General features: G+C 47.7%; 1 protein-coding gene across 4 annotated transcripts in view; it reads left to right on the forward strand.

The window, feature by feature from the left end:
* POLM (DNA polymerase mu) overlaps positions 1-20639 on the forward strand; it is a 301712-nt gene that overhangs the window by 225665 nt on the left and 55408 nt on the right. For all 4 annotated transcript variants that reach the window (XM_078666923.1, XM_078666922.1, XM_078666925.1 and 1 more), the window contains exon 9: positions 10153-10255. In XM_078666923.1, coding sequence (XP_078523049.1) covers positions 10153-10255 — 103 coding nt within the window. The remainder of the gene's footprint in view (positions 1-10152; positions 10256-20639) is intronic.

The following is a 20639-nucleotide window of genomic DNA, read 5'->3' on the forward strand; positions in this document are numbered from 1 at the left end:
TGCTTCTACTTTCAGACTGCGTTATTTAGCCAAGTTCACTGCAAAACACATCATCACTTTCTTATTTTGAAAAGTAAAAAAATACACTGAGGAAACTGCCAAACAAAACAACCTAGTCAAAATAAAGAACTGATATTGGAAAACACAGTAACACTGGAAATGTTACTACATTTGCCAAATAAGTCTATTAGAGTGGTAACTTGTTCTAGTTGAGTGACGTCGAGCAGGGGTGTCAGTATGACGGCAGGAACATCTTCCACAACAGGCAGAAGTTCAGCAGATTCTAGTCACGTTCCAGGACTGCTTCCCTGACAATGGGTGATGCGTTCTACTCATGGTTTGAGCAGTTCATCTTCATTCCTTGACTTGTCTGAAATGTAATGTATTGAGTGTAAATGACTTTAGATAATTTTTAGCAGAGACCAGGGTTGCTTTAATTTGATCATACAACTCTCGGTGATCTGAATTCTCGGTGATCTGAATCTACGATGGAACGAGTCAAACAATCCTCTAATCCAATCGCTTTCCAGCCTCCTATGTGATAACAATCTGACACAATTCTGTACAGAGGAGACACATTATAAAGGAGCCACACTGGATGCCATCATTGCGCAAAAGAACTCAATCACGGTCAACCACATACTCCCCGTTGATTGGTCAGATCACCACATGATATTATTTCATATCAATCACCCCACCCTCTCCCAAAAACACCCACAAGACCCTCCCAAATGGATGAGAAACCTTTCTCAAGTTCCCTTGGACATCCTGGAAGATCAGTTAAACTCACTTCTCGCGATCAACATAGCCCACCTCTCCACCAGTGACCTCAGTGACCGGTACAATTCCGAACTAGTATCCTTACTTGACAAAGTAGCTCCACTTAAGCTCAAGAGGAGCAGAAACACTCCATCCAGAACATGGTTCATCTCCGACCTCAACTCTGAAAGACGAACCTTAAGGGCCAAAGAAAGAAAATGGAGAAACAACCCGACCGCCATCCTTCATGATCAACTGAAATCAGCCCGTAGGAAGTACAACAACCACATAAAAAACAAGAAATCAAGCTTCTTCCGCGAGGCACTGGATAGTGCCAAAAATAGACCGAAGGAGCTCTACAGCATCATCAGACAACAAACCTCCAAGCCAGTGGCCTCATCCGTACAGGCCTCCAAAGATCTCTGCGACAACTTCTCCCACTTCTTCAACGACAAAATCACAAAAATCGAACTTTCATTAGCCTTAAACAATCCACACCCCACAAAGATTATCACGGCTGTTCCTCGTGTTCTCTCTCCTGGCTCTTCGCCCACCCCCTGGCTTAGCTTTCGCCCTGTTCAAGAAACTGAGATAATCTCGTTGATTTCCACTGCCAAGCCATCAGCGCATATCTCTGAGCCCATTCCTCCTCTTCTAATCAAAAAAATGAAACACGCTTTTGCACCGCTCTGGGGCAAAATCATTAACAGCTCTTTAAAAAATGGAGTGGTTCTCGATTGCCTAAAAATGGGGCAAGTCACCCCCTTGCTGGAGAAACCCGGTCTTGATGCAACAGATTTGAACAATTTCAGACCTGTATCAAACCTCCCCCTGCTCTCAAAAACACTCGAACGATGCGTTCTTCATCAACTAACACAGCACCTGGACAACATCAACCTATTGGACCCCCACCAGTCTGGTTTTAGAAAAGGTTGCAGCACAGAAACTGCGATCCTGAACATCATGGATGATATCCATGGATCACTAGACTCTGACAAATGCTGCCTCCTCATTCTCCTTGACCTCTCGGCAGCTTTTGATACGGTGGACCACTATTTCCTCATCGGGGCTCTTCAAGAAAGAGCTGGTCTCGGCGAGGTAGTTCTCAAGTGGTGTTCCTCCTTTATACACAATCGCACACAAAAAATCAAAATCAAGAACTTCACCTCTGAAACGCAGCAAGTCAACAAGGGCGTCCCCCAAGGATCGGTGCTCTCTCCACAACTCTTTAACATCTACATGGAACCACTATCCAAACTACTCAGACAAGCCAACATTCGCTTCCACCTCTACGCGGACGACACACAGATCTATTTGGAACTACCTCTCTCACAGAAATCCAAAGATTAAACGAGGTCTTGAAAGATGTCCAAGAATGGCTGACTAACAATCATCTGAAACTAAATCCAGACAAGACCGAGACACTCTCATCTCGAACAAGGAGGATAACCCACAAATCGCTGAATGGCTATCGATGCGCTCAAAGGAAATCTTACTCTAGCAGACTCTGTCAAATCTCCAGGCATCACCTTAGACCCAAAATTGAACATGACGAAACACATTAAAAACTCGGCCAAAAGTGCATTCCTTAACCTTAAACTTCTGAACAAAATCAAACCCTATATTCCAATACAGGATCTCAAACTGGCCACACAATCTCTTGTACTGTCAAGACTGGGCTATGGGAACGGAGTCCTAAGAGGAATTCCTAAATCGCATCTAGCACCGATAAAAACAACAGTCCATGCGTCAGCCAGAATGATCACCGGCATCAAAAAATCTGATCATAACTCACCTGCACTTAAATGGCTTCCTGTAGAAATGCGAAGTAACTTCAGAATGGCCTGCCTAACCCACAAATCTCTACATACAGGCAAACCCGATTACCTGGCAAAAAAACTCAAAAAGGCAGGTCAAGCCAGAAATCTGCGAAGCTCTAACTCCCTCCTTCTCATCCCACCTAAAACCAGAAGGAAAAGAACCGCGGACTGCTCTTTCACTGGAAACGCCCCCAAAATTTGGAATTCCATCCCTGCGCACATCAGAACCATACCCTCTTTTGTGGAATTCAAAAGTCAACTCAAATCCCTATTCCTTACCCGTTCCCTTGGTGGTGGACAACACAGGACAATCAGCAACCATTGAGCTATGTGACTCCTAAGATCCTTGAGCCCATAGACTCTCTACATGACAATTAGGCCGCTCTATACTATGTCACTCGTTCACTGTCTATCGCCCACTGTCTTGTTTCTGTTGATTATATACTTTGCTCCCACTGTAAAGCGCTCTGATACCTTCGGGTCTTGACAGCGCTATAGAAAACTTCTAAAATAAAATAAATAAACTCACAGGCGGTGAGGGCTAGAGAATGTGGTGTGTCATACGGGTAATTTATTACTGAGCTCCAACCCCGCACTACTTTATGCGGTCCCACTGCCACTGGGCCACTTACAATCAAGCTACAATCTATCCAAAAAGGAGCACACAAATTGTGACTCCCTATGGACTTTCTGTGAATGGGAAGGTAAAATGGACTTCTACAAAGCACCTTGCTTGTGAAGAATTAATGATTTGTGCGCTCCATTTTGCATTGGTTGTAGCTTGCTTTAATTTGAGTAGCTTGAAAAGGATTGTGATGAAAAAGTGTCCAAAGAATGTTAATTCCTATTTGAATTATTCAAACTTTTCCATATTCAGAGTGTGCTTAGCAACATCTAGACAGGTACATACTTGAGGAACTGCTTGGCTGTTCTCTTTCTAATTGCACCCAGAAACTAGGATGTTTTCCATGCGGTTAAAGAGATTCCTCACTCGTTTGATTATTTTCTCATAGCCTCTTAAACTATTTCAGCAGTAGGTGAGATGCACATGTTAAGTCTTTAATATCTGGATAAACTCAGTGCTGAAAACATTCGGACATAGTGAGATTGTTCTTCGAGGTAAAAGTAGTGATAGTCTTTAGTAGAGGTCTAGTTTAAAAAGACTGTTGCCTCATTCAGACAACTAATGATGGACTGTAGAAATAGTCCAGGATGAGGACGAGGTAACAACTCATAGTCCACAGGCCAAATCGGTCTCTCCCCATGACCCCTTTCCTCCCAGGATATTCAAACAACTCCCTGAGAACCTTGGCCCCAGTCTAACCTCCATTTTCAACTCTTATGTTTACAGAAGGTGTTTTTCTCTCCATTTGGAAGAGGGCATCGATTTTACCGCTTCTGAAAAAAAACCGAATCTCGATGCAGTTGATTCAGATAATTACAGGCCCATTTGGCGTCTTCCACTCCCAGCTAAACTGGTGGAAAGTCATGAATAATCATCTTACACTATATTTACATGAACACAACTTTTTGGACGAGTCCCAAATTCGGATTCAGGGCAGAGCATAGCACCGAAACAGGCCTAATAAAAGCTACTGATGAAATCAGAGCAGGATTAGATGCAGGAGGTGCCGCTGCCCTTATTCTGCTTGACCTGTTAACAGCGTTCAACACGGTCGACCATAACCTGTTACTTAACCGTCTGAATACTCTTGGCATCACGGATAATGCATTAGCATTGGTCTCCTTTTTCTATCAGACAGAATACAATCAGTTGCCTTGGGCAACTAAGTTTCTCCATCCTTCACTCTCCCTTGTGGCTGCATTTATTAGATCCTTCGGGATGGTTTTAACATCCTACGCGAGCAACACTCAAATTGTCTTGTCCGTCTATGAAAATATCATGCCACCAGTAAAAAGATTCAGGGATTGCATGCTGGCAGTTGACTCATGGATGAGCTCGCACTGCCTCAAGCTTGACTCAGGAAAAACTGAGATAATCCTGTTTGGTAACTACTCCCCTACCTGGTCGCAGATCTGGTGGCCAAACCTATTGGGAGCAGTACCTATCCCAGACCCCAAAAGCAAAAAATCTGGGAGTAATTATAGATGAGAAACTGAACTTCGAAGCTCAAGTCAAAGCAGTTTCTTCATCCAGCTTTTTTTTACTTAAGGCGATCAAGAAAAAGAAAATCTTACCTTTGATCCCAGCAGACAGCAGGAAAGCGGTGGTTACATCCTTAGTCCTTGCCAAACTGGATTATTGCAATGGGCTTTATCTCGGTATGCCCGAGAAGCAGTTACACAAGCTTCAGATAATCCAGAATGCTGCTGCAAGGCTCCTGTTGGGGATCCCAAAGTTTCAATCAGTGGGAAAGCATCTTCGGAGACTGCATTGGCTTCCAGTTAAGTGTCGCAATAAGTTTAAGGCCTTATGTATTACTTAAAGGCGCTACACGGTACTTATCCTCAGTTTTTGACGCGGTCACTGCATTGGTACTCTCCAAACAGATACTTCCGGTCTGAAGGGGCGAAATTGAAGCTCTCTCAGAGATTCTGTAAGTCTAACTGGGGTGGCAGAAGCTTCACAGTGGGTGCTACGAAGCTCTGGATTACCCTCCCCATTTCCATCAGAAGCCTTTCCTTCTTTGATATCGTTCAGGAAAGCCCTTAAGACCTGGCTATTTAACAAATAGTGCTCTAGCTCGCATCAGAACTGTTTGCGCCAAGATACCGCTTGGTATTCGTGCGCTGTATACAATTTATTAACATAACAGGATGGTGTTCTCTCATAATATCAGAGTTTGACACTCATGTCAACACACATGCTGTAGATTCTTATCACTGTTTCCTTTGGCAGGGCTACATTTCTGAACATCTGGGGTGGGACGAGTCATACATTTTGATATATAGTATTCCTGTAAACTATAAAATTATTTTACTACTTCTATCTGCTTTAGTAAATGTACTGGTATTCAACAGTGAGGTTGAGCAATGAATGAGATCTACTTCTTGATTAGCATGTAAGGCGGTTTGTTTTGGCTTTATATATGATATTGCCGCCATTGTCTCCGGCCCTATTAATTTGCTATAGCATTATTTACAAGACATGAACAGTTCACCCCTTAAAACACGTATCTGTTCTTTTATGGAAGACTAGCAGCCCGTCCCGACGTTGTCCGGGTATGAAATAAAATGTGTGCAATGTGTGTATTTGGCAAGGGCAATTTATTTTAAAATCTCGCGGTAGACAACCCGGTTGATGTTAGCAGCCGCGGGTAAATCCATTTAATGAGCGAGTTGAGTGACAGCGAGTATGAGAGGCTGCAGTAATTGTCCCCGCAGACACGCTCATTCGTGCGTTCCCCCGCTTGAGGCCCAGCTGCAGCCCTGGTTGATGTTAGCAGCCGCGTGTAATTTCATTTAATGAGAGAGTTGAGTGACGTGTGCCCCCGCTTGAGGCCCAGCGGCGAACGTATAACAATTAGAATTGTGTGTGCCTTGAAAGTTTTTCCCCGCTCTTATTATTTGTTTAGGACCCACACCGACGGTCTTCGGCCCCAAGTGTTTTTGATACGCACCCAGGGCAAGGCCCACACTGCATTCGGCCATTTCAGACGCACCCAGTCCAAGGCACACACTACATTCGGCCCTTTGAGACGCTCCCAGGCCAAGGCACACACTGCATTTGTCCCCAGTATGTGTGAGACAACGGGCAGTCCCCCAAGGGAGTCAAGCGAACGGTTACTTACCACGCCTCCAGGTGAACGCAGACGCCCATTGAAGGCATAAGCCCAGGTGCGCTATTGGTATCCTATTTTTAGATTGTGTGGCGATTGGTGGCTGCCGATTGCCTCGCACATTGTGTACGCCCCTTGCTCCCTCTGCAATCCGCAATTGCCTTGCCCACTGTCGTTTGTGACGCCCATTGATGCGGCGCAATTGCGTAATTGGCGCGCCTCCAGCTGAATGCAGACGCCCATTGAACGCTCTTGCTCCCGTGCATTTTTTGGTCGCTGTGTGTAAATTCATTTATGCACACAGTTGAGTGACAGCGCGCCGGAGACGTTGCAGTAATTTTCCCCGCAGACACGCTCATTCGCGTGTGGTCTCGCTTGAGGCCCGGCGCACGCTGCCAATGTGAGCCTTGTATTATTTTTCCGATATGATTATTTTGTATGTACGACCCACATGGCATGAAGGGCGGAACGTAGCACACGCCCCCAACGTTTGTCACGCCCCCAGCAGACGCCCACAGCACACAATATGATTATTTTGTATGTACGACCCACATGGCATGAAGGGTGGAACGTAGCACACGCCCCCAGCGTTTGTCACGCCCCAGCACACGCCCACATCACACGATATGATTATTTTGTATGTACAACCCACATGACATGAAGGGCGGAACGTAGCACACGCCCCCAGTGTTTGTCACGCCCACAGCACAACGCAGACACGCCCACAAGGGACTACTTTGCTGGCACGGTACTTTTACCTTTTAAATGTATATGGTGGGCATCTGCATAGCCTATGTCCTTCTGCTGCAACTGCCCTTTCCAATGCTTTATTGGGTGTTGTGATTGGTGCTGTGGTTACTGAGATTACCCGACTCAAAGGTTTGGGCTGTCTCTTTATAATATTAGTATGGATGTCCCACATGACAAGATTTTTAAAAATTACAAGATTCCTAAAGTGTTTGCTGGCTTCCCTCTGAAGCAGATCTAGTCGTGATGGGGACTGCTTTCTTTTTAAAGTATTTTTTCTGTTCGGATACATACATGATATTACTGCTAGCCCTACTACAGGACAACGCTAGCTGTGTGTTGGTCCACTTTTAGGGTGGAAGAGACAGTTCATTTAATTACCCTCTCACAGAGGTTGATTTGCTCATGTTCAAGTTTAGCTTTGGCAAGCATTATACCTTTCATGTGTAGCCTCTCTTGTACACTTCTCATTGGTGAAATGCCATTTGATACATCTTTTTCTTGACTTTCCATCACTTTGGATTTCCTTCCTCCACTATTGGATATCACCACTTTATTTCTTCTATTGTTGGATATACTTGCTTTGCTTACCCTTGGAAAATGGTTATCTTTGTTGCATTTGCAACATTTTTGGTCTTCATCAGTGCACCTATCTAAACATGGAATAGACAGTCTGCATCTGTAAGATGTACTGTCCTGTTTCACAGTGGTGACCTGTTTGTGGTCTTGAATTTTACCTCCAACTTTAATTTATTGTACTTGTGCTGTTGTTTCTTGCCTCCCACCTCCCAGTCAAGTTTTCAGACTTTACGGTTGAATCTGGATGTGTTAATTGCAATATTTTCAGAAATTTAAGCTGTTCTTTTAGCATTTTTGCTCAAAAAGTGTGACAGCCTTAATATTTACATTATCTTCTTGCTTGTTCATTATTGAATGGATGGAACTTACGATGTGTGACAAATTTCTTAGCGACGGGTAGCAAAATCGTCCTCAGATTCATCAAGTACCTTTCAAGTGGTATTGAAATCAGTTATGAGCGAAGCATTAATTTAAACATTGATGTATTTCTGTATGTCTGAAATTTGTTTTGGTGGAAATGTCATGAGCATATCCTCTTCAGCTACTAGATTAATCAGTAACTCCCTTGATTTGGACATCTGTGAGGTTTTAAAAAAAACTTTTGGTGTTGAAGTAATGTTTTAGATTGATGGTGTCCATATTCCTACAGGGGTCCCAATGTTTGTAAACCAGATAGATCAAAAATATGTGAGCCCTAAAATTGAGCTTAAAATCCAATAGACACCCAATGCCAATAAAGAAATCTGATTTGGTGTTGCTAATGTTGTTGGTAAGTCTTCAGTTGTAGTAAATGATTTCTGCTTTCACACTTTAATTTGAGTACTTTATCAAATGTGTTGATTACTATTACTGCACTTTTTACATAAACACTTTTAATAGTATGACTTGCTTTGTTGTATAATATGTAGTTCGGATTACATGTCTTTAGTGAGTTGCAAAAAGAATAATTGATGGACGGAATGCTGAACAATGTCTAACACTCACCCCCAGTACAGAGATCTTGTCCTAAATCCATCGTGATTTTTGCTCACCACTTCACCCCAGTTTGCACCTATCCATATTCAAATCAATCTTGACCCTGCTACCCATGGAAATAGTCCAGCCCGAACTGCCAAGTCAGGTCCTTCCTTGACTGAAAACATGCATCCTAGGACCGGTTTCGAGGTATCACCCCTAAACAGCCAGGAAAGCTTAACTCCAGTGGCATGGGGAGCATGGGACCCACGTCTGGGCATACCCTTGGCCACTTGGAAACAAGCAAACTGGGATTGGTTTTGAGGTACAACCCCTAAACAGCCAGGATAGCTTGAATCCAGTGGAAGAGGCATGGCGAGCACGTGATCCACGTCTGGACATCCCTGTCGCACTTGTGGTGACAAATGCAAAAAGAACAATTAATGGATGGAATGCTGAACAATGTCAAACACTCACCCTCAGTACAGAGATCTGGCCTAAATCCTTTATTTTTTTACTCACCACGCCACTCTAGTTTGGACCTAGCCATAGGCAAATCAGTCTTGACCCTGCTCCCAATGGGAACAGTCCAGCCTGAACTGCCAAGTCAGAACCTCTCTGGACCGGAAACAAGCATCCTAGGACAGGGTTGGAGGTATCACACCTCATCAGCCCGGATAGCTTGAATCCAGATGCATGGTGAGCACTGGACCAACATCTGGGCTTCCCTGTCACACTTGAGCTGACAAATGCAAAAAGAACAATCGATGGGCAGAATGCTGAACAATGTAAAACACTCACCCTTAGTACAAAGATCTGGGTCATGGATGGATTTAGGTCCAGATCGTTGTACCGACGGTAAGTGTTTGACATTGTTCAGCATTCCGTCCATCATTTGTTCTTTCTGCATTTAGTGAGTTGCAGTCATTTAATTTTCCTCATTTGCCTGTTCTCAAAATGATGGTTGGCTTTATATGATGTACCTGTTACTGACCTCTTGAAAAGTCTGGGCTATGTTTGTTCTGATTGTGATTATATGGTATTATGTAGTTTCTTGTTTGTAATTATGCATGCATCTCAGTCTTCTGTGTTTAACCTATGTGGCACTTGGACGGAGGTTTTCTGTCATGGCTCAACTCAGTTGTGTAAATACCTGAGCTGAGCATGTTCAGCAGTCTGACACAGCTGTTGTGGTTTGTGTGCCTTTCTGCGGTGATGTATTTCAGGTTTGTCTCACACTCTTAGGCTCCTTATGAGCCTGCACTCTTGCATACCCATGAACTTGCATCACTGTGACCCTGCCGCCCTAATGTGTCCCATGTACTTGTCTTCTCACCTATGCAGCCCACTTGAAGATCTTGTATCTCTTAAATTCACAATCCACTTAAGCATAGTTCCTCTTCCATTACATCTTGTCATAGATATGAAGTCAAGAGCCGTCGCCTGCTCAGCATCATTTGTGATATTATTATTTTGTTAGATATTCACTCTCTCCTGCATATAACTTCAGGCAACATTATGACTATATCATCTTCATGATTTTTGTTCTCTAGAGGGAAGCAGAGTGGGCATGATGTGGACTTTCTCATCACGCACCCCAAGGAAGGCAAAGAGATGGGACTCCTTACGAAAGTAGTGAGCTGGTTAAGTAGCCAGGTAAGGAATTTGGGCTATTGCTAAAATATGTAGCTGGTTGATTAGTTGCTGGTTTGAATTTGTGTTATTTATAAACCACTTTGTTAGAATGCTCAGTTGAAGAGGTAAATAAATTATTTGAAGCAATTATTCATGTATCACTTTTAACATCTTCGGTTCTGAGGCTTTTTCATTGTGAGTGTGAAAACCTTTTTTTGTGTGGGTGTTTTGGCACTTCTTTTCCACAAAATCTATCCAGAACAGTAGGCACCAAGAATACCCCTCTACGGCCGCACCTCCGAAGACTCTGAGAACCCTATCCTCCAGCTGGATGCCACCAGAAACACTTTTGTATTCATCTCCAGGCAGGAAAGATCACTACCAGGCTCTCTCCAAAGCCTACAGAGACTTTGCCTCCAAAACCAACAGACACTTTGCCGCCATTTAGGAAGGCAACAGCGACTTTACCTCCAAAGAGGAAGTTTCTTTTGACGAGGAATTGGCTTTTGGAGTCCACCTCCTCTGTCACTAGGTGTAAGAAAGGGGTGTCATCCCTCTCCCTGATTCACTACCTCCTCCCACACCCCTCCACCACCACAGCACACTTCTCCTTTTCCGCACTCAGCAGAGGGTTTGCCCCACTCATCTTAAGGGGATAGGCATCCCACTTCATCCTGCTGATCACTACAACACACCTTATGAACCGGGCCTACTGATGATCTGTGGAAAAACTACAATGTTGCTCCCCTGAGCAACACATACCCAGCTATGTCATTCTCCTTGGATAATACTACATTCTATCACAAAATTGTATAGACCGCAGGTACTTATCATAAGGTGGATATGCATGTCCTCCAAGAAGATAACAACTTCCTGGTAGAGGCAATGTGTAAGTCCCACTTCACAGTGCAGTTCATTCCTATTCTCAAGGGAGTGCTTAGGACTACCACAGACACCTTGGAGGAGCCCATGAAATCAAGGGTTGGCATGCTTGAGTGGACAAGAAATAGAAGCCCTTTTCCAAACCCCCTACTCTGCATGCTTCGGTGAGCACCACCTGATTCTCTGGTGGTCCACACTGAAGATTGACCAAAAGCTGAAGAAAGACAGGGTCTGTGCCAAGGCTATGGGTCCTAAAATCCACTCTGAGGGGGTCCTTCTGTAGGCAGTAATATAGAGCAGAAAGCTAGACCATCTCCCTACACAACCCTTTCTCTTATCAGAGACAGCAGCAGGCCTACCACCAGTAGTCACCTCAGGGTTACTCTAGCGGGGGCCCTACATGAGCAATAACAACAGGTAAAGGGGCCTCCACCTCCAAACAATGACTCCCCTTATCTTATTCTGCTATGTAGATCACAACATAGTCCTGATCAAAACAGACAACCTCACTACTATGTACTACCTGCGGAAACTGGGGGCATGTACTCCCCCAAACTCTCGGCATTAGTGCAAGACATTTGGGGTTGGGTGAAGCACCACAGAGTACTGCTAGAGGAGTACCTTCCGGGAGCGGTTAAAAACTTTCCAGACCTGCTCAGCAGGATGCAGCAACAAGTACACAAGTGGGAACTCCACCCTGAAGTCCTGCTCCCTTATTTCCGACATTGTGGAGTTCCAGACATAGATCTGTTTCCAACCGCCAAAAACGCCAAATGCCCAAACTTCACCACGAGAGTTCAACACCCACGGTCCATGGTCAATGTACTGTACTATGGATGAACTTGTCAGTGATATTTGCGTACACCTTTCCGCCTCTCCCCCTGCTTCCATGTATGATTCGGAAGCTTCTACAGATCTCCCTCACCCTAGTAGCTCACAAGTGGGCCAGGCAGCTGTGATTCACAGTCCTCCTCGAGTTGTCTATATTCCCTCACAAGTAGCTACTCAACAAGCTGGACCTTCTCACCCATCATCAGGTCACACTAAGGCATCCCACTCCCAGGCAGGTCAACCAGGTTATCTGGCTCCTTCAGTCCTAGAGTTTGGTTACCTCAGTCTGCCTCATGAATGTATGTCCAGCCTCAAGGAGGCTCTCCATCTCACTAGGTGAGCCTGCTATATGGTAAAGTGGAAGAGGTTGGTCCACTATTGCCTACCCAAACACATTAATCCAATAAAGACAACAGTGTCGGACATTGTCTGTTACCTGTTTTCCTTGCAATGCACAGGCCTAGCTTACACATCCATTCGTTTACATTTGGCTGCATCGGCAGCATACATACAGAACAGCAAACACTCTTCACTATTCAGAGTCCCCATCATTAAAGCATTTATTGAAGGACTTAAGAGGGTTATCCCTCCCAGGATACCTCTGGTCCTCTCCTGGAGCCTCAGTGTAATCCTCACTAGGCTCACGTGACCCAATTTGAGCTCCTTCATTCTTACCCTCGCCAGTTTTTTTCAGAAAGTAGCTTTGCTAATCGCAATCACTTCCTTCAGGTGTGTGAGCGAGATACAAGCTCTCACACTAGAGGAGCCATTTTTTCAAGGTACGCTCTGACAGGGTAGTCCTTAGAACTAACCCAGAGTTCCTACACAAGGTGATCTCTCCTTTCCACCTCAACCAGACAATAGAAATTTCTGTGTTATTCCCAGACCCACACTCAGTTGCAGAGAGAGCCTTTCACACATTAGATGTAAAGAGGGCCCTCATGTACTACATTGATAGGACGAAATCATTTTGTGAAACACAACAGTTATTTGTCACCTACTCTAATGCACACAAAGGCAGTGCCATTTCAAAAGCAGGGGTAGCTCGCTGGCTAGTCAAGTGCATTAAAATAGGCCAAGGCCAGAAGACAGTTCCTTGATCTACCAATGCCGCATTCTACACAGCCTCCATGGCCTTTCTCGGTAACATCCCAATAGCCGATATCAGTAAGGCATCTATCTGGTCCACACGACACATGTTCACCAAGCTCTACTATCCTAGCACGATGACAGGATAGAGTGGGCCAGGCTGTACTGCATACACTGTTTCTATCCTCTGCAACATCCTTTAAAAACTGACCGCTTGGGCGGGGATTGGAAAGGGGGGGAAGAGGGCTACTGCTTTACATTCTGTGCAGAGCATGTGTATCTACAGCCACACATGCCACAAATGGAAAGTATTACTTACCATCTAAGCATCGGTTCGTGTTATGCAGTGCTGTAGATTCACATGTACCATCCCCCTTCCCTGGAAGCCTTCGGTTGTTGCAGATATCTTTTTTTCTTTAACTTTATTTTTTTCATACTTTTTCTCCTTGCATTCTCATTTTCATGCTCCATTTCCATTCTCAGCTGTTGATGCCCACGTGCATTAACATACATAGGAGGAGTCGCTATACCTCGGACTCGAAACACTTCTACGAAGAAAAAACAGTTAAACACGTCTGATCCCAACTCTAGATGGCAGGATCATGTGAATCTATAGCACTACATGCCACAAATAGATGTTAACAGGGTAAGTAGCATGTTCGAGGCATGTGGGCTGCTAAATTCATATCTATTGCATAGATCGCCGCCTAGTGTTGGGTCCGGATGATTGCACATTGTTGTCCTGGAAGAGTCTTCGAAGTATCACAAGATAGGTGGCTCCTCCCCTGGACTACAGTGCGCATGGGCATCGACTCCATCCCCAGATTGTTTTTTTCCGCCATTGGGTTTGGATGTGATTTCGACGTCTCCTGTCGGAATCGATAAAAACTGTTCTCTGAAGGCCAAGAGGCTTTCTAACCTCATCTGTATTGTTGGCGTTCGGTTCTCGTGTATACTCCAACTCTTCGAGTCGGTTTTCTGGGGAGTCGCGTGACTCTTCGGTCATCGAGGCCCTTTGACGCAGCAAGACCCCGACGTAACTACAATGGAACGAAGTCCGTTCAAAAAGTGTCCCGTGTGCGGTTCAAAGTACCCACACATCGACGTGCATCCTGTATGCAACAAGTGCCTGTCGCCGGACCACAACGAGGCCGACTGTATGGCCTGTTCGAAGTTCAGGTCGAAGAAGACGCTCAAGATTCGGCGCGTGACGCGCCTTGAGGCCCAGCGATCGGCACCGGCCCCGGTGGACATCTTCAACGACCCCGAAGCTGACGAGCAAGAGCTTCAGCTTCAGATCTCGCCTCCATCGGCGGAGGTTGAGGCCGACTACGGAGAGGCAGTGGAGGGCCTGGACCTAGACGAATACGTCGAGGAGGTAGGGGACGACGAGGAAGTTTATAGGGCCGCGGAAGATAGCTCAGAGGAAGAGCTATGCCCCGTCCGTACCATAACTAAGGCTCAGGTCACGGGATCGCCACTCGGCCTTACCCACGACCCTCCACCTAAGTCCTCGGCCCCGCCTTCTGGCCCGGCTACAGACATTTCAGCGGAGCCTCCGTTACAGAAAACGAAACCGAAACCGAAACCATCGGCTTCGACTTCTTCTAAGATGGCCGACACACCATCGAAACCGAAGACGGCAGAGACGGCTTCAAAACCGTCGTCTTCGGAGGCTTCCAAGCCTAAAAAGGCAGTCGACCACGAAAAGGCACCCAAAGGGGCCAAGGAGGCCGGCTCCAAGACAGTCGTCGAGCATGTGTCGAGTAAGGTGGTAGAGTCGACGTCAAAGAAGACTGTCGAGAAACCTTCACCCAAGACTGCCGTGCCGACCTCTGAAACCACGACGCAAAGGGGAAAAACTGCCGATCCGAAGCCGGCGGCGTCGACGCCTAAGGCCAAGACAGGGGACCGGACCCTTGCTGTCGAGGGTGCGTCCACGCCCAAACAGAAGTCGTCAACGCTCGGATCCTCCCCTGGTGGTGGATTGAGGGCCTCGGTCGGATCGACGAAGCCGTCCGCTTCTTTTACTAAGCAGGTCGCGGACTCCCTGAAGAGGATACGGGACAAGGCGTCAGAACCGAAAACGTCCTCGGTACCAACGGCAGCTGTCCCGATGAAGAAGACTTCGACGCCAATCCTCTATACTCTGCCGCCGAAGGTAGCGCCGAAGGCTTTCGCACCTCGTACGGTGCCCGATGACTCAGAGGGGCTGCAGCAGACTCAGCGTACTGGAAGCTCTGCTCGACCACTTTCGCAGGACGACGATTCGGAGCATTTTATCGACGCCGACACGGGCAAATTACTGCTCTACAAGAGGAAAATTACATCCCAGCCGGTGGACTCCTATGTAATCCCTCTAAAAAAGAAAAGGCCTGCACCAGATACTCCAGAGCTTGTGGAACCCATTCCTCAACAGCCTAGGAGGAGTCCGACACCTTCACCCACCTACTCAGATGGGGATGGAAATGAACAGAATGATGAGTATAACTTCCCTGCCAATAATGACCCTGATGAACAGCAGGACTCATGGATAGACACTGGTGACCAGGGTGACCAACAGGTGGTTAGTGACCCACAGCTTTATGGAATAAAGACTTCTCCTACTGAAGACTCGGCGGCATTTAATGCCTTAATTGAACGGGCGGCTGCAAATCACAAGGTGGAGATGCATGCCGACCCTGTGGAAGTTGACTTTTTGTTTGATACATTCTCTGCATCAGAAAAGACTGTCAAAACACTGCCAATGCTTAAAGGGGTTCTCAAACATGCCAATGACATTTTCAAGGAACCCACCAGGGCACGGGTGGTCAACCCACGTATTGAGAAGAAATACAGACCGGCACCTGGGGACCCTGCTTATATACGAGGCCAGTTGCCTCTGGACTCTTTGGTCGTCTCCAATGCCCGCAAGAGGGCGAATTCACAGACAACGGGTGAAGCTCCTCGCCCGGACAAAGAGTCAAAAGTGCTGGAGGCAGGGGGCAAAAGAGTGGCAGCACAGGCTGCAAACATATGGCGCATATCCAATACACAAGCCCTGTTGGCTAGATATGATAGGGCGCATTATGACACCTTGGAACAGCTTTTGCAACACCTTCCAGACAAGTTCAAAGAAGGAGCTGAAATGTTGATCCAAGAGGGCAAGCTCATTTCTAATGCTGCGATTAAATGTGCGCTTGATGTTGCAGATACAGCAGCAAGGGCGGTGAACACTAGTGTTATGTTGAGGCGTCAGGCTTGGCTCCGCATCTCAGGGTTCAAGCCCGAGATCCAAACGACTATCCTCAACCAACCCGTCAATCCAGAAAGACTGTTTGGCCCGGAGGTTGACACCACCCTTGAGAAGATTAAAAAAGACACTGAGACGGCTAAGTCCATGGGTGCACTTCAGTCTCAGCAATACAGGGGCAACAATTTTCGTCGCTCAAGTACAAGGGGTGTTGCCAGAGGACACTTGGCACAGCAGACAAGTTTCCATAAAGGAGGCGCCCAGGCCTCTTACCCCAAACAGAATAGAGGTGGTTACAGAGGAAACAGCGCCAAGGGCAGAGGCAGAGGCAACAATACGTTCGAGGCATGTGGGCTGCTAAATTCATATCTTAGCATCCGAGCCTAGTGTTGGGCTCGGATGATCGCACATTGTTGTCCTGGAAGAGTCTTCGAAGTATCCTGAGATAGGTGGCTCCTCCCCTGGACTACAGTGCGCATGGGCATCGGCTCCATCCCCAGATTGTTTTTTTCCGCCATTGGGTTCGGATGTGGTCTCGACGTCTTACTGTCGGAACCTAGAAAAACTAACTTTTAGCGGCCAAAAGGCCTCGATTTTCTTGCGTCGGTATTGTCTGCGCACGGTCTCGAGTCTTCCGTCTCTTGGAGCCGGAATAAGCGGAGTTTTCTTCGCTCTCGGAGCTTTGAGGCCTTCTCATCGCGACACGACTGCAAAACTCTTCAGACATGGAGCGGAGCCCGTTTAAGTACTGCCCGCTCTGTGGGTCCAAGTACCCACACATCGATCTACACCCTGTGTGTAACAAATGCCTTTCGCCTGACCACGACGACGGCAAGTGCAAGTTGTGTGCACAGTTCCGCTCGAAGAAGACTCTCAAGCTTCGGCGCGCGGTGCGCATGGAAGCTAAACAAGCGGCCCCGGATCCGGAGAACATCTTCGGCGACCAGGACGAAGAGGACCAGGGTCATCATCTCCAAATCTCCCCACCCGAGACGGAGGTCGAGGCGGATCCGGGAGACGACGACGGAGTCGCGGGTCAAGGCCTTGAATACGTCGACGAGGTAGGAGACGACGATGAGATTTATGGGGCCGCGGCAGACAGCTCGGGGGACGAGCTCTGCCCCGAAGGTTACGAGGATACCGACCGGGACACGGGATCGCCTGTCGGCCTTACCCAAGACCCGTTGCCGCAAGCCACAGCCCCGCCTTCGGGCCCGGCCACGGACTTACTTGCTGAGCAGACTGTTCCGAAACCGAAACCATCGGGATCGACAACACCTAAAATGGCCGACCCGAAAACGAAACCGAAACTTAAGGACTCGAGTGTCCCTAAGATGGCTGCCGTGCCGGTGAAAACGACGGTGCCCGCTACCCCATCGACTCCGTCGACCTCCGGTCCGCAGAAGTCGAAGAAGTCCGTCGATTCCGATGCTGCAAACTCGAAACCGACGCCAGAGGAGGGGTCCTCCAAAAAAGATGGTCGGCACGGGTCAGCGGCTACGACGCCGTCCAAGCCCGCCAAAGTCGGCTCCAAGGAGGCTACGCAGGCACACGGAAAGAAGTCTGCGCCCCGAACACAGGAATCGGAGGCGGTTAAGACGGGATCCGCGCCCAAAGCGCACAAGGCCCACAAGGACGTCGGTTCCGAGGGAAAGATCAGACCATCCTCGTCAGCGCCGAAACAAACTGTGAGTGAGCCGTCCCTCATAGCCGAATCACTGCAAAGAATCAGGGATAAGGCCTTTGCCCCGTCGGCTCCGATACCATCGCCGCAGCCGCAAAAGGACACTCCAGCGAAGCCTTCTGGGAAACTTCTCTTTATTTTGCCGCCGAAGGAGGCGCCGAAAGCATTTTCAACCAAATCGGCACCGAAACAGGTGATTTCTTCACCGACTGGCCCGCTTCCACGTCGGGTGCTCGAATCAGAGGACGATTCAGAGCATTTCATCGACGCTGACACAGGCAAACTGACCCTCTATAAGAGGAAAATCACTTCGGAGCCAGTGGACTCCTATGTCATCCCACTAAAGAAGAAGAGGGTGCCCCTTGACGCCTCAGGCCTCACGGAACCAATCCAGCCTCCTCCGAGACGGAGCCCTACTCCCTCCCCAGAACACTCTGCGGGTGAGGGGTATGATGAAGACGAGCAGTACAATTTCCCTATCAATGAACCTGATGCACAACCGGATTCATATGATGACACTGGTGACCAGAACACCCAGGGTGTGGGGCAGGACCCGCAGCTTTTTAATGCACGTGCATCCCCGACTGAGGATTCAGCAGGTTTTCATGCACTACTCGAAAGGGCGGCAGCCAATCATGATGTGGACATGCATGCCGACCCGGTTGAGGAAGACTTCCTTTTCGACACTTTTTCAGTCTCTGAAAGGACAGTAAAGACACTGCCTATGCTTAAAGGAGTCCTCAAGCATGCTGGGGACATATTTAAGGAGCCTACAAGAGCGAGAGTGGTCAACCCTCGCATTGAAAAAAAGTACAGACCTGCGCCTGCGGACCCCGCATACATCCGGGGACAATTGCCACTGGACTCTCTTGTGGTCGCCAATGCCAGGAAACGTGCCAACTCCCAGACAACGGGTGAAGCTCCTCCCCCGGATAAGGAGTCCAAAGTGCTAGAGGCAGGGGGCAAAAGAGTAGCTGCACAGGCATCAAACTTTTGGCGCATCGCCAATACACAGGCACTCTTGGCGCGTTACGATAGGGCGCACTACGACACCCTAGAACAGATTGTACAACACCTGCCTCCACAGTTCCAAGAAGCCACCCAACTGCTCATTGAGGAAGGAAAGCTAATCTCAAACGCAGCCATCAAGTGTGCACTTGACGCTGCGGACACAGCGGCTAGAGCTATCAACACTAGCGTTATGCTGAGACGACAAGCGTGGCTCCGCATCTCAGGGTTTAAACCGGATATTCAGACAACAATCCTTAATCAGCCAGTCAATCCTGAAAGTCTGTTTGGTCCAGATGTTGACACCACCCTAGAGAAAATAAAGAAGGACACAGAAACTGCTAAGTCCATGGGGGCCCTGCAGTCACAACAGTTTCGTGGCAGCAATTTTCGTCGCTCAGGTGCACGTGGAGTCACCAGAGGACAAATGGGTCAACAATCCCAGTTCTCTAAAGGTGGGGCACAATCCTCGTTCACAAAACAGAACAAGGGAGGTTACAGAAATAACAGCAACAGAGGTCGCGGCAGAGGAAATAACAGCTCCCGCTCCCCTGCTCCAAGCAAACAGTGACTCTCTGTCACTGCCCCCCGACCACCTAACACCTGTCGGGGGGAGACTACAGCAGTTCCTGCCCGTCTGGAGAAACATCACCACAGACAGGTGGGTGCGACAATTAGTCCAGTATGGTTATTGCCTAGAGTTGAGGTCCACTCCACCCAACATCCCGCTAAGGCAAAGGCCTATGTCCGCAGAGCACTTGCTCTTATTGCAGCAGGAAGTAGTGGTGATGCTGCAAAAGGGAGCAATCGAGCTCGTGCCGGTGGGAGAGGAAGGCACAGGGGTTTATTCCCTGTACTTCCTTATTCCAAAGAAGGACGGATCTCTCAGACCCATTCTAGATCTACGTCCCCTCAACCTGTACATACTGTCAGAACATTTCCACATGCTTACACTGCAACAGATTCTTCCATTGCTAAACCAGGGAGATTTCTTAGCAACCTTAGATCTCAAGGATGCTTATTTCCACATTCCACTACACCCGTCACACAGGAAATACCTCAGGTTCACTATTCAAGGCAGGCACTACCAGTTCAAGGTCCTACCCTTCGGAGTCACCACAGCCCCGAGGGTGTTCACCAAGTGTCTGGCGACAGTAGCGGCGCACCTCAGGAGGCAGAACATCCATGTCTACCCCTACCTAGACGACTGGCTCGTGCAAGCCAAGTCAGAGCAACAGTGCGCCGCAGACATGTCGACTACCATTCACCTTCTTCACGATCTGGGTTTCTCCCTGAACTACCCAAAATCGCATCTTCAGCCGGCACATGTCCGGCAGTTCCTAGGTGCGACGATCAACACCCTGACGGCCATGGCTCAGCCAAACCAAGTCAGGATAGACAGCATGCAGGCTCTGATCCAAAGGTTCAGGCCACAACACTCGCTTCCAGCGAGAATGTTCATGCAGTTGATAGGCATGATGGCCTCCTGCATCTTCATAGTCCCTCACGCACGGCTACATATGCGCCCGCTCCAGGAGTGCTTAGCGAATTAGTGGACACAGGCTCGTGGGCGATTGACAGACCTAGTGTTGGTTACCAGTCGGGCATACGACTCTCTGCATTGGTGGACTCCACACAACCTTTGCAAGGGCCGACTGTTCCAAGAGCCTGTGCCGCAG

The sequence above is a fragment of the Lissotriton helveticus genome, chromosome 11 (genome assembly GCF_964261635.1).
Source record: "Lissotriton helveticus chromosome 11, aLisHel1.1, whole genome shotgun sequence".
Lineage (NCBI taxonomy): Eukaryota > Metazoa > Chordata > Amphibia > Caudata > Salamandridae > Lissotriton > Lissotriton helveticus.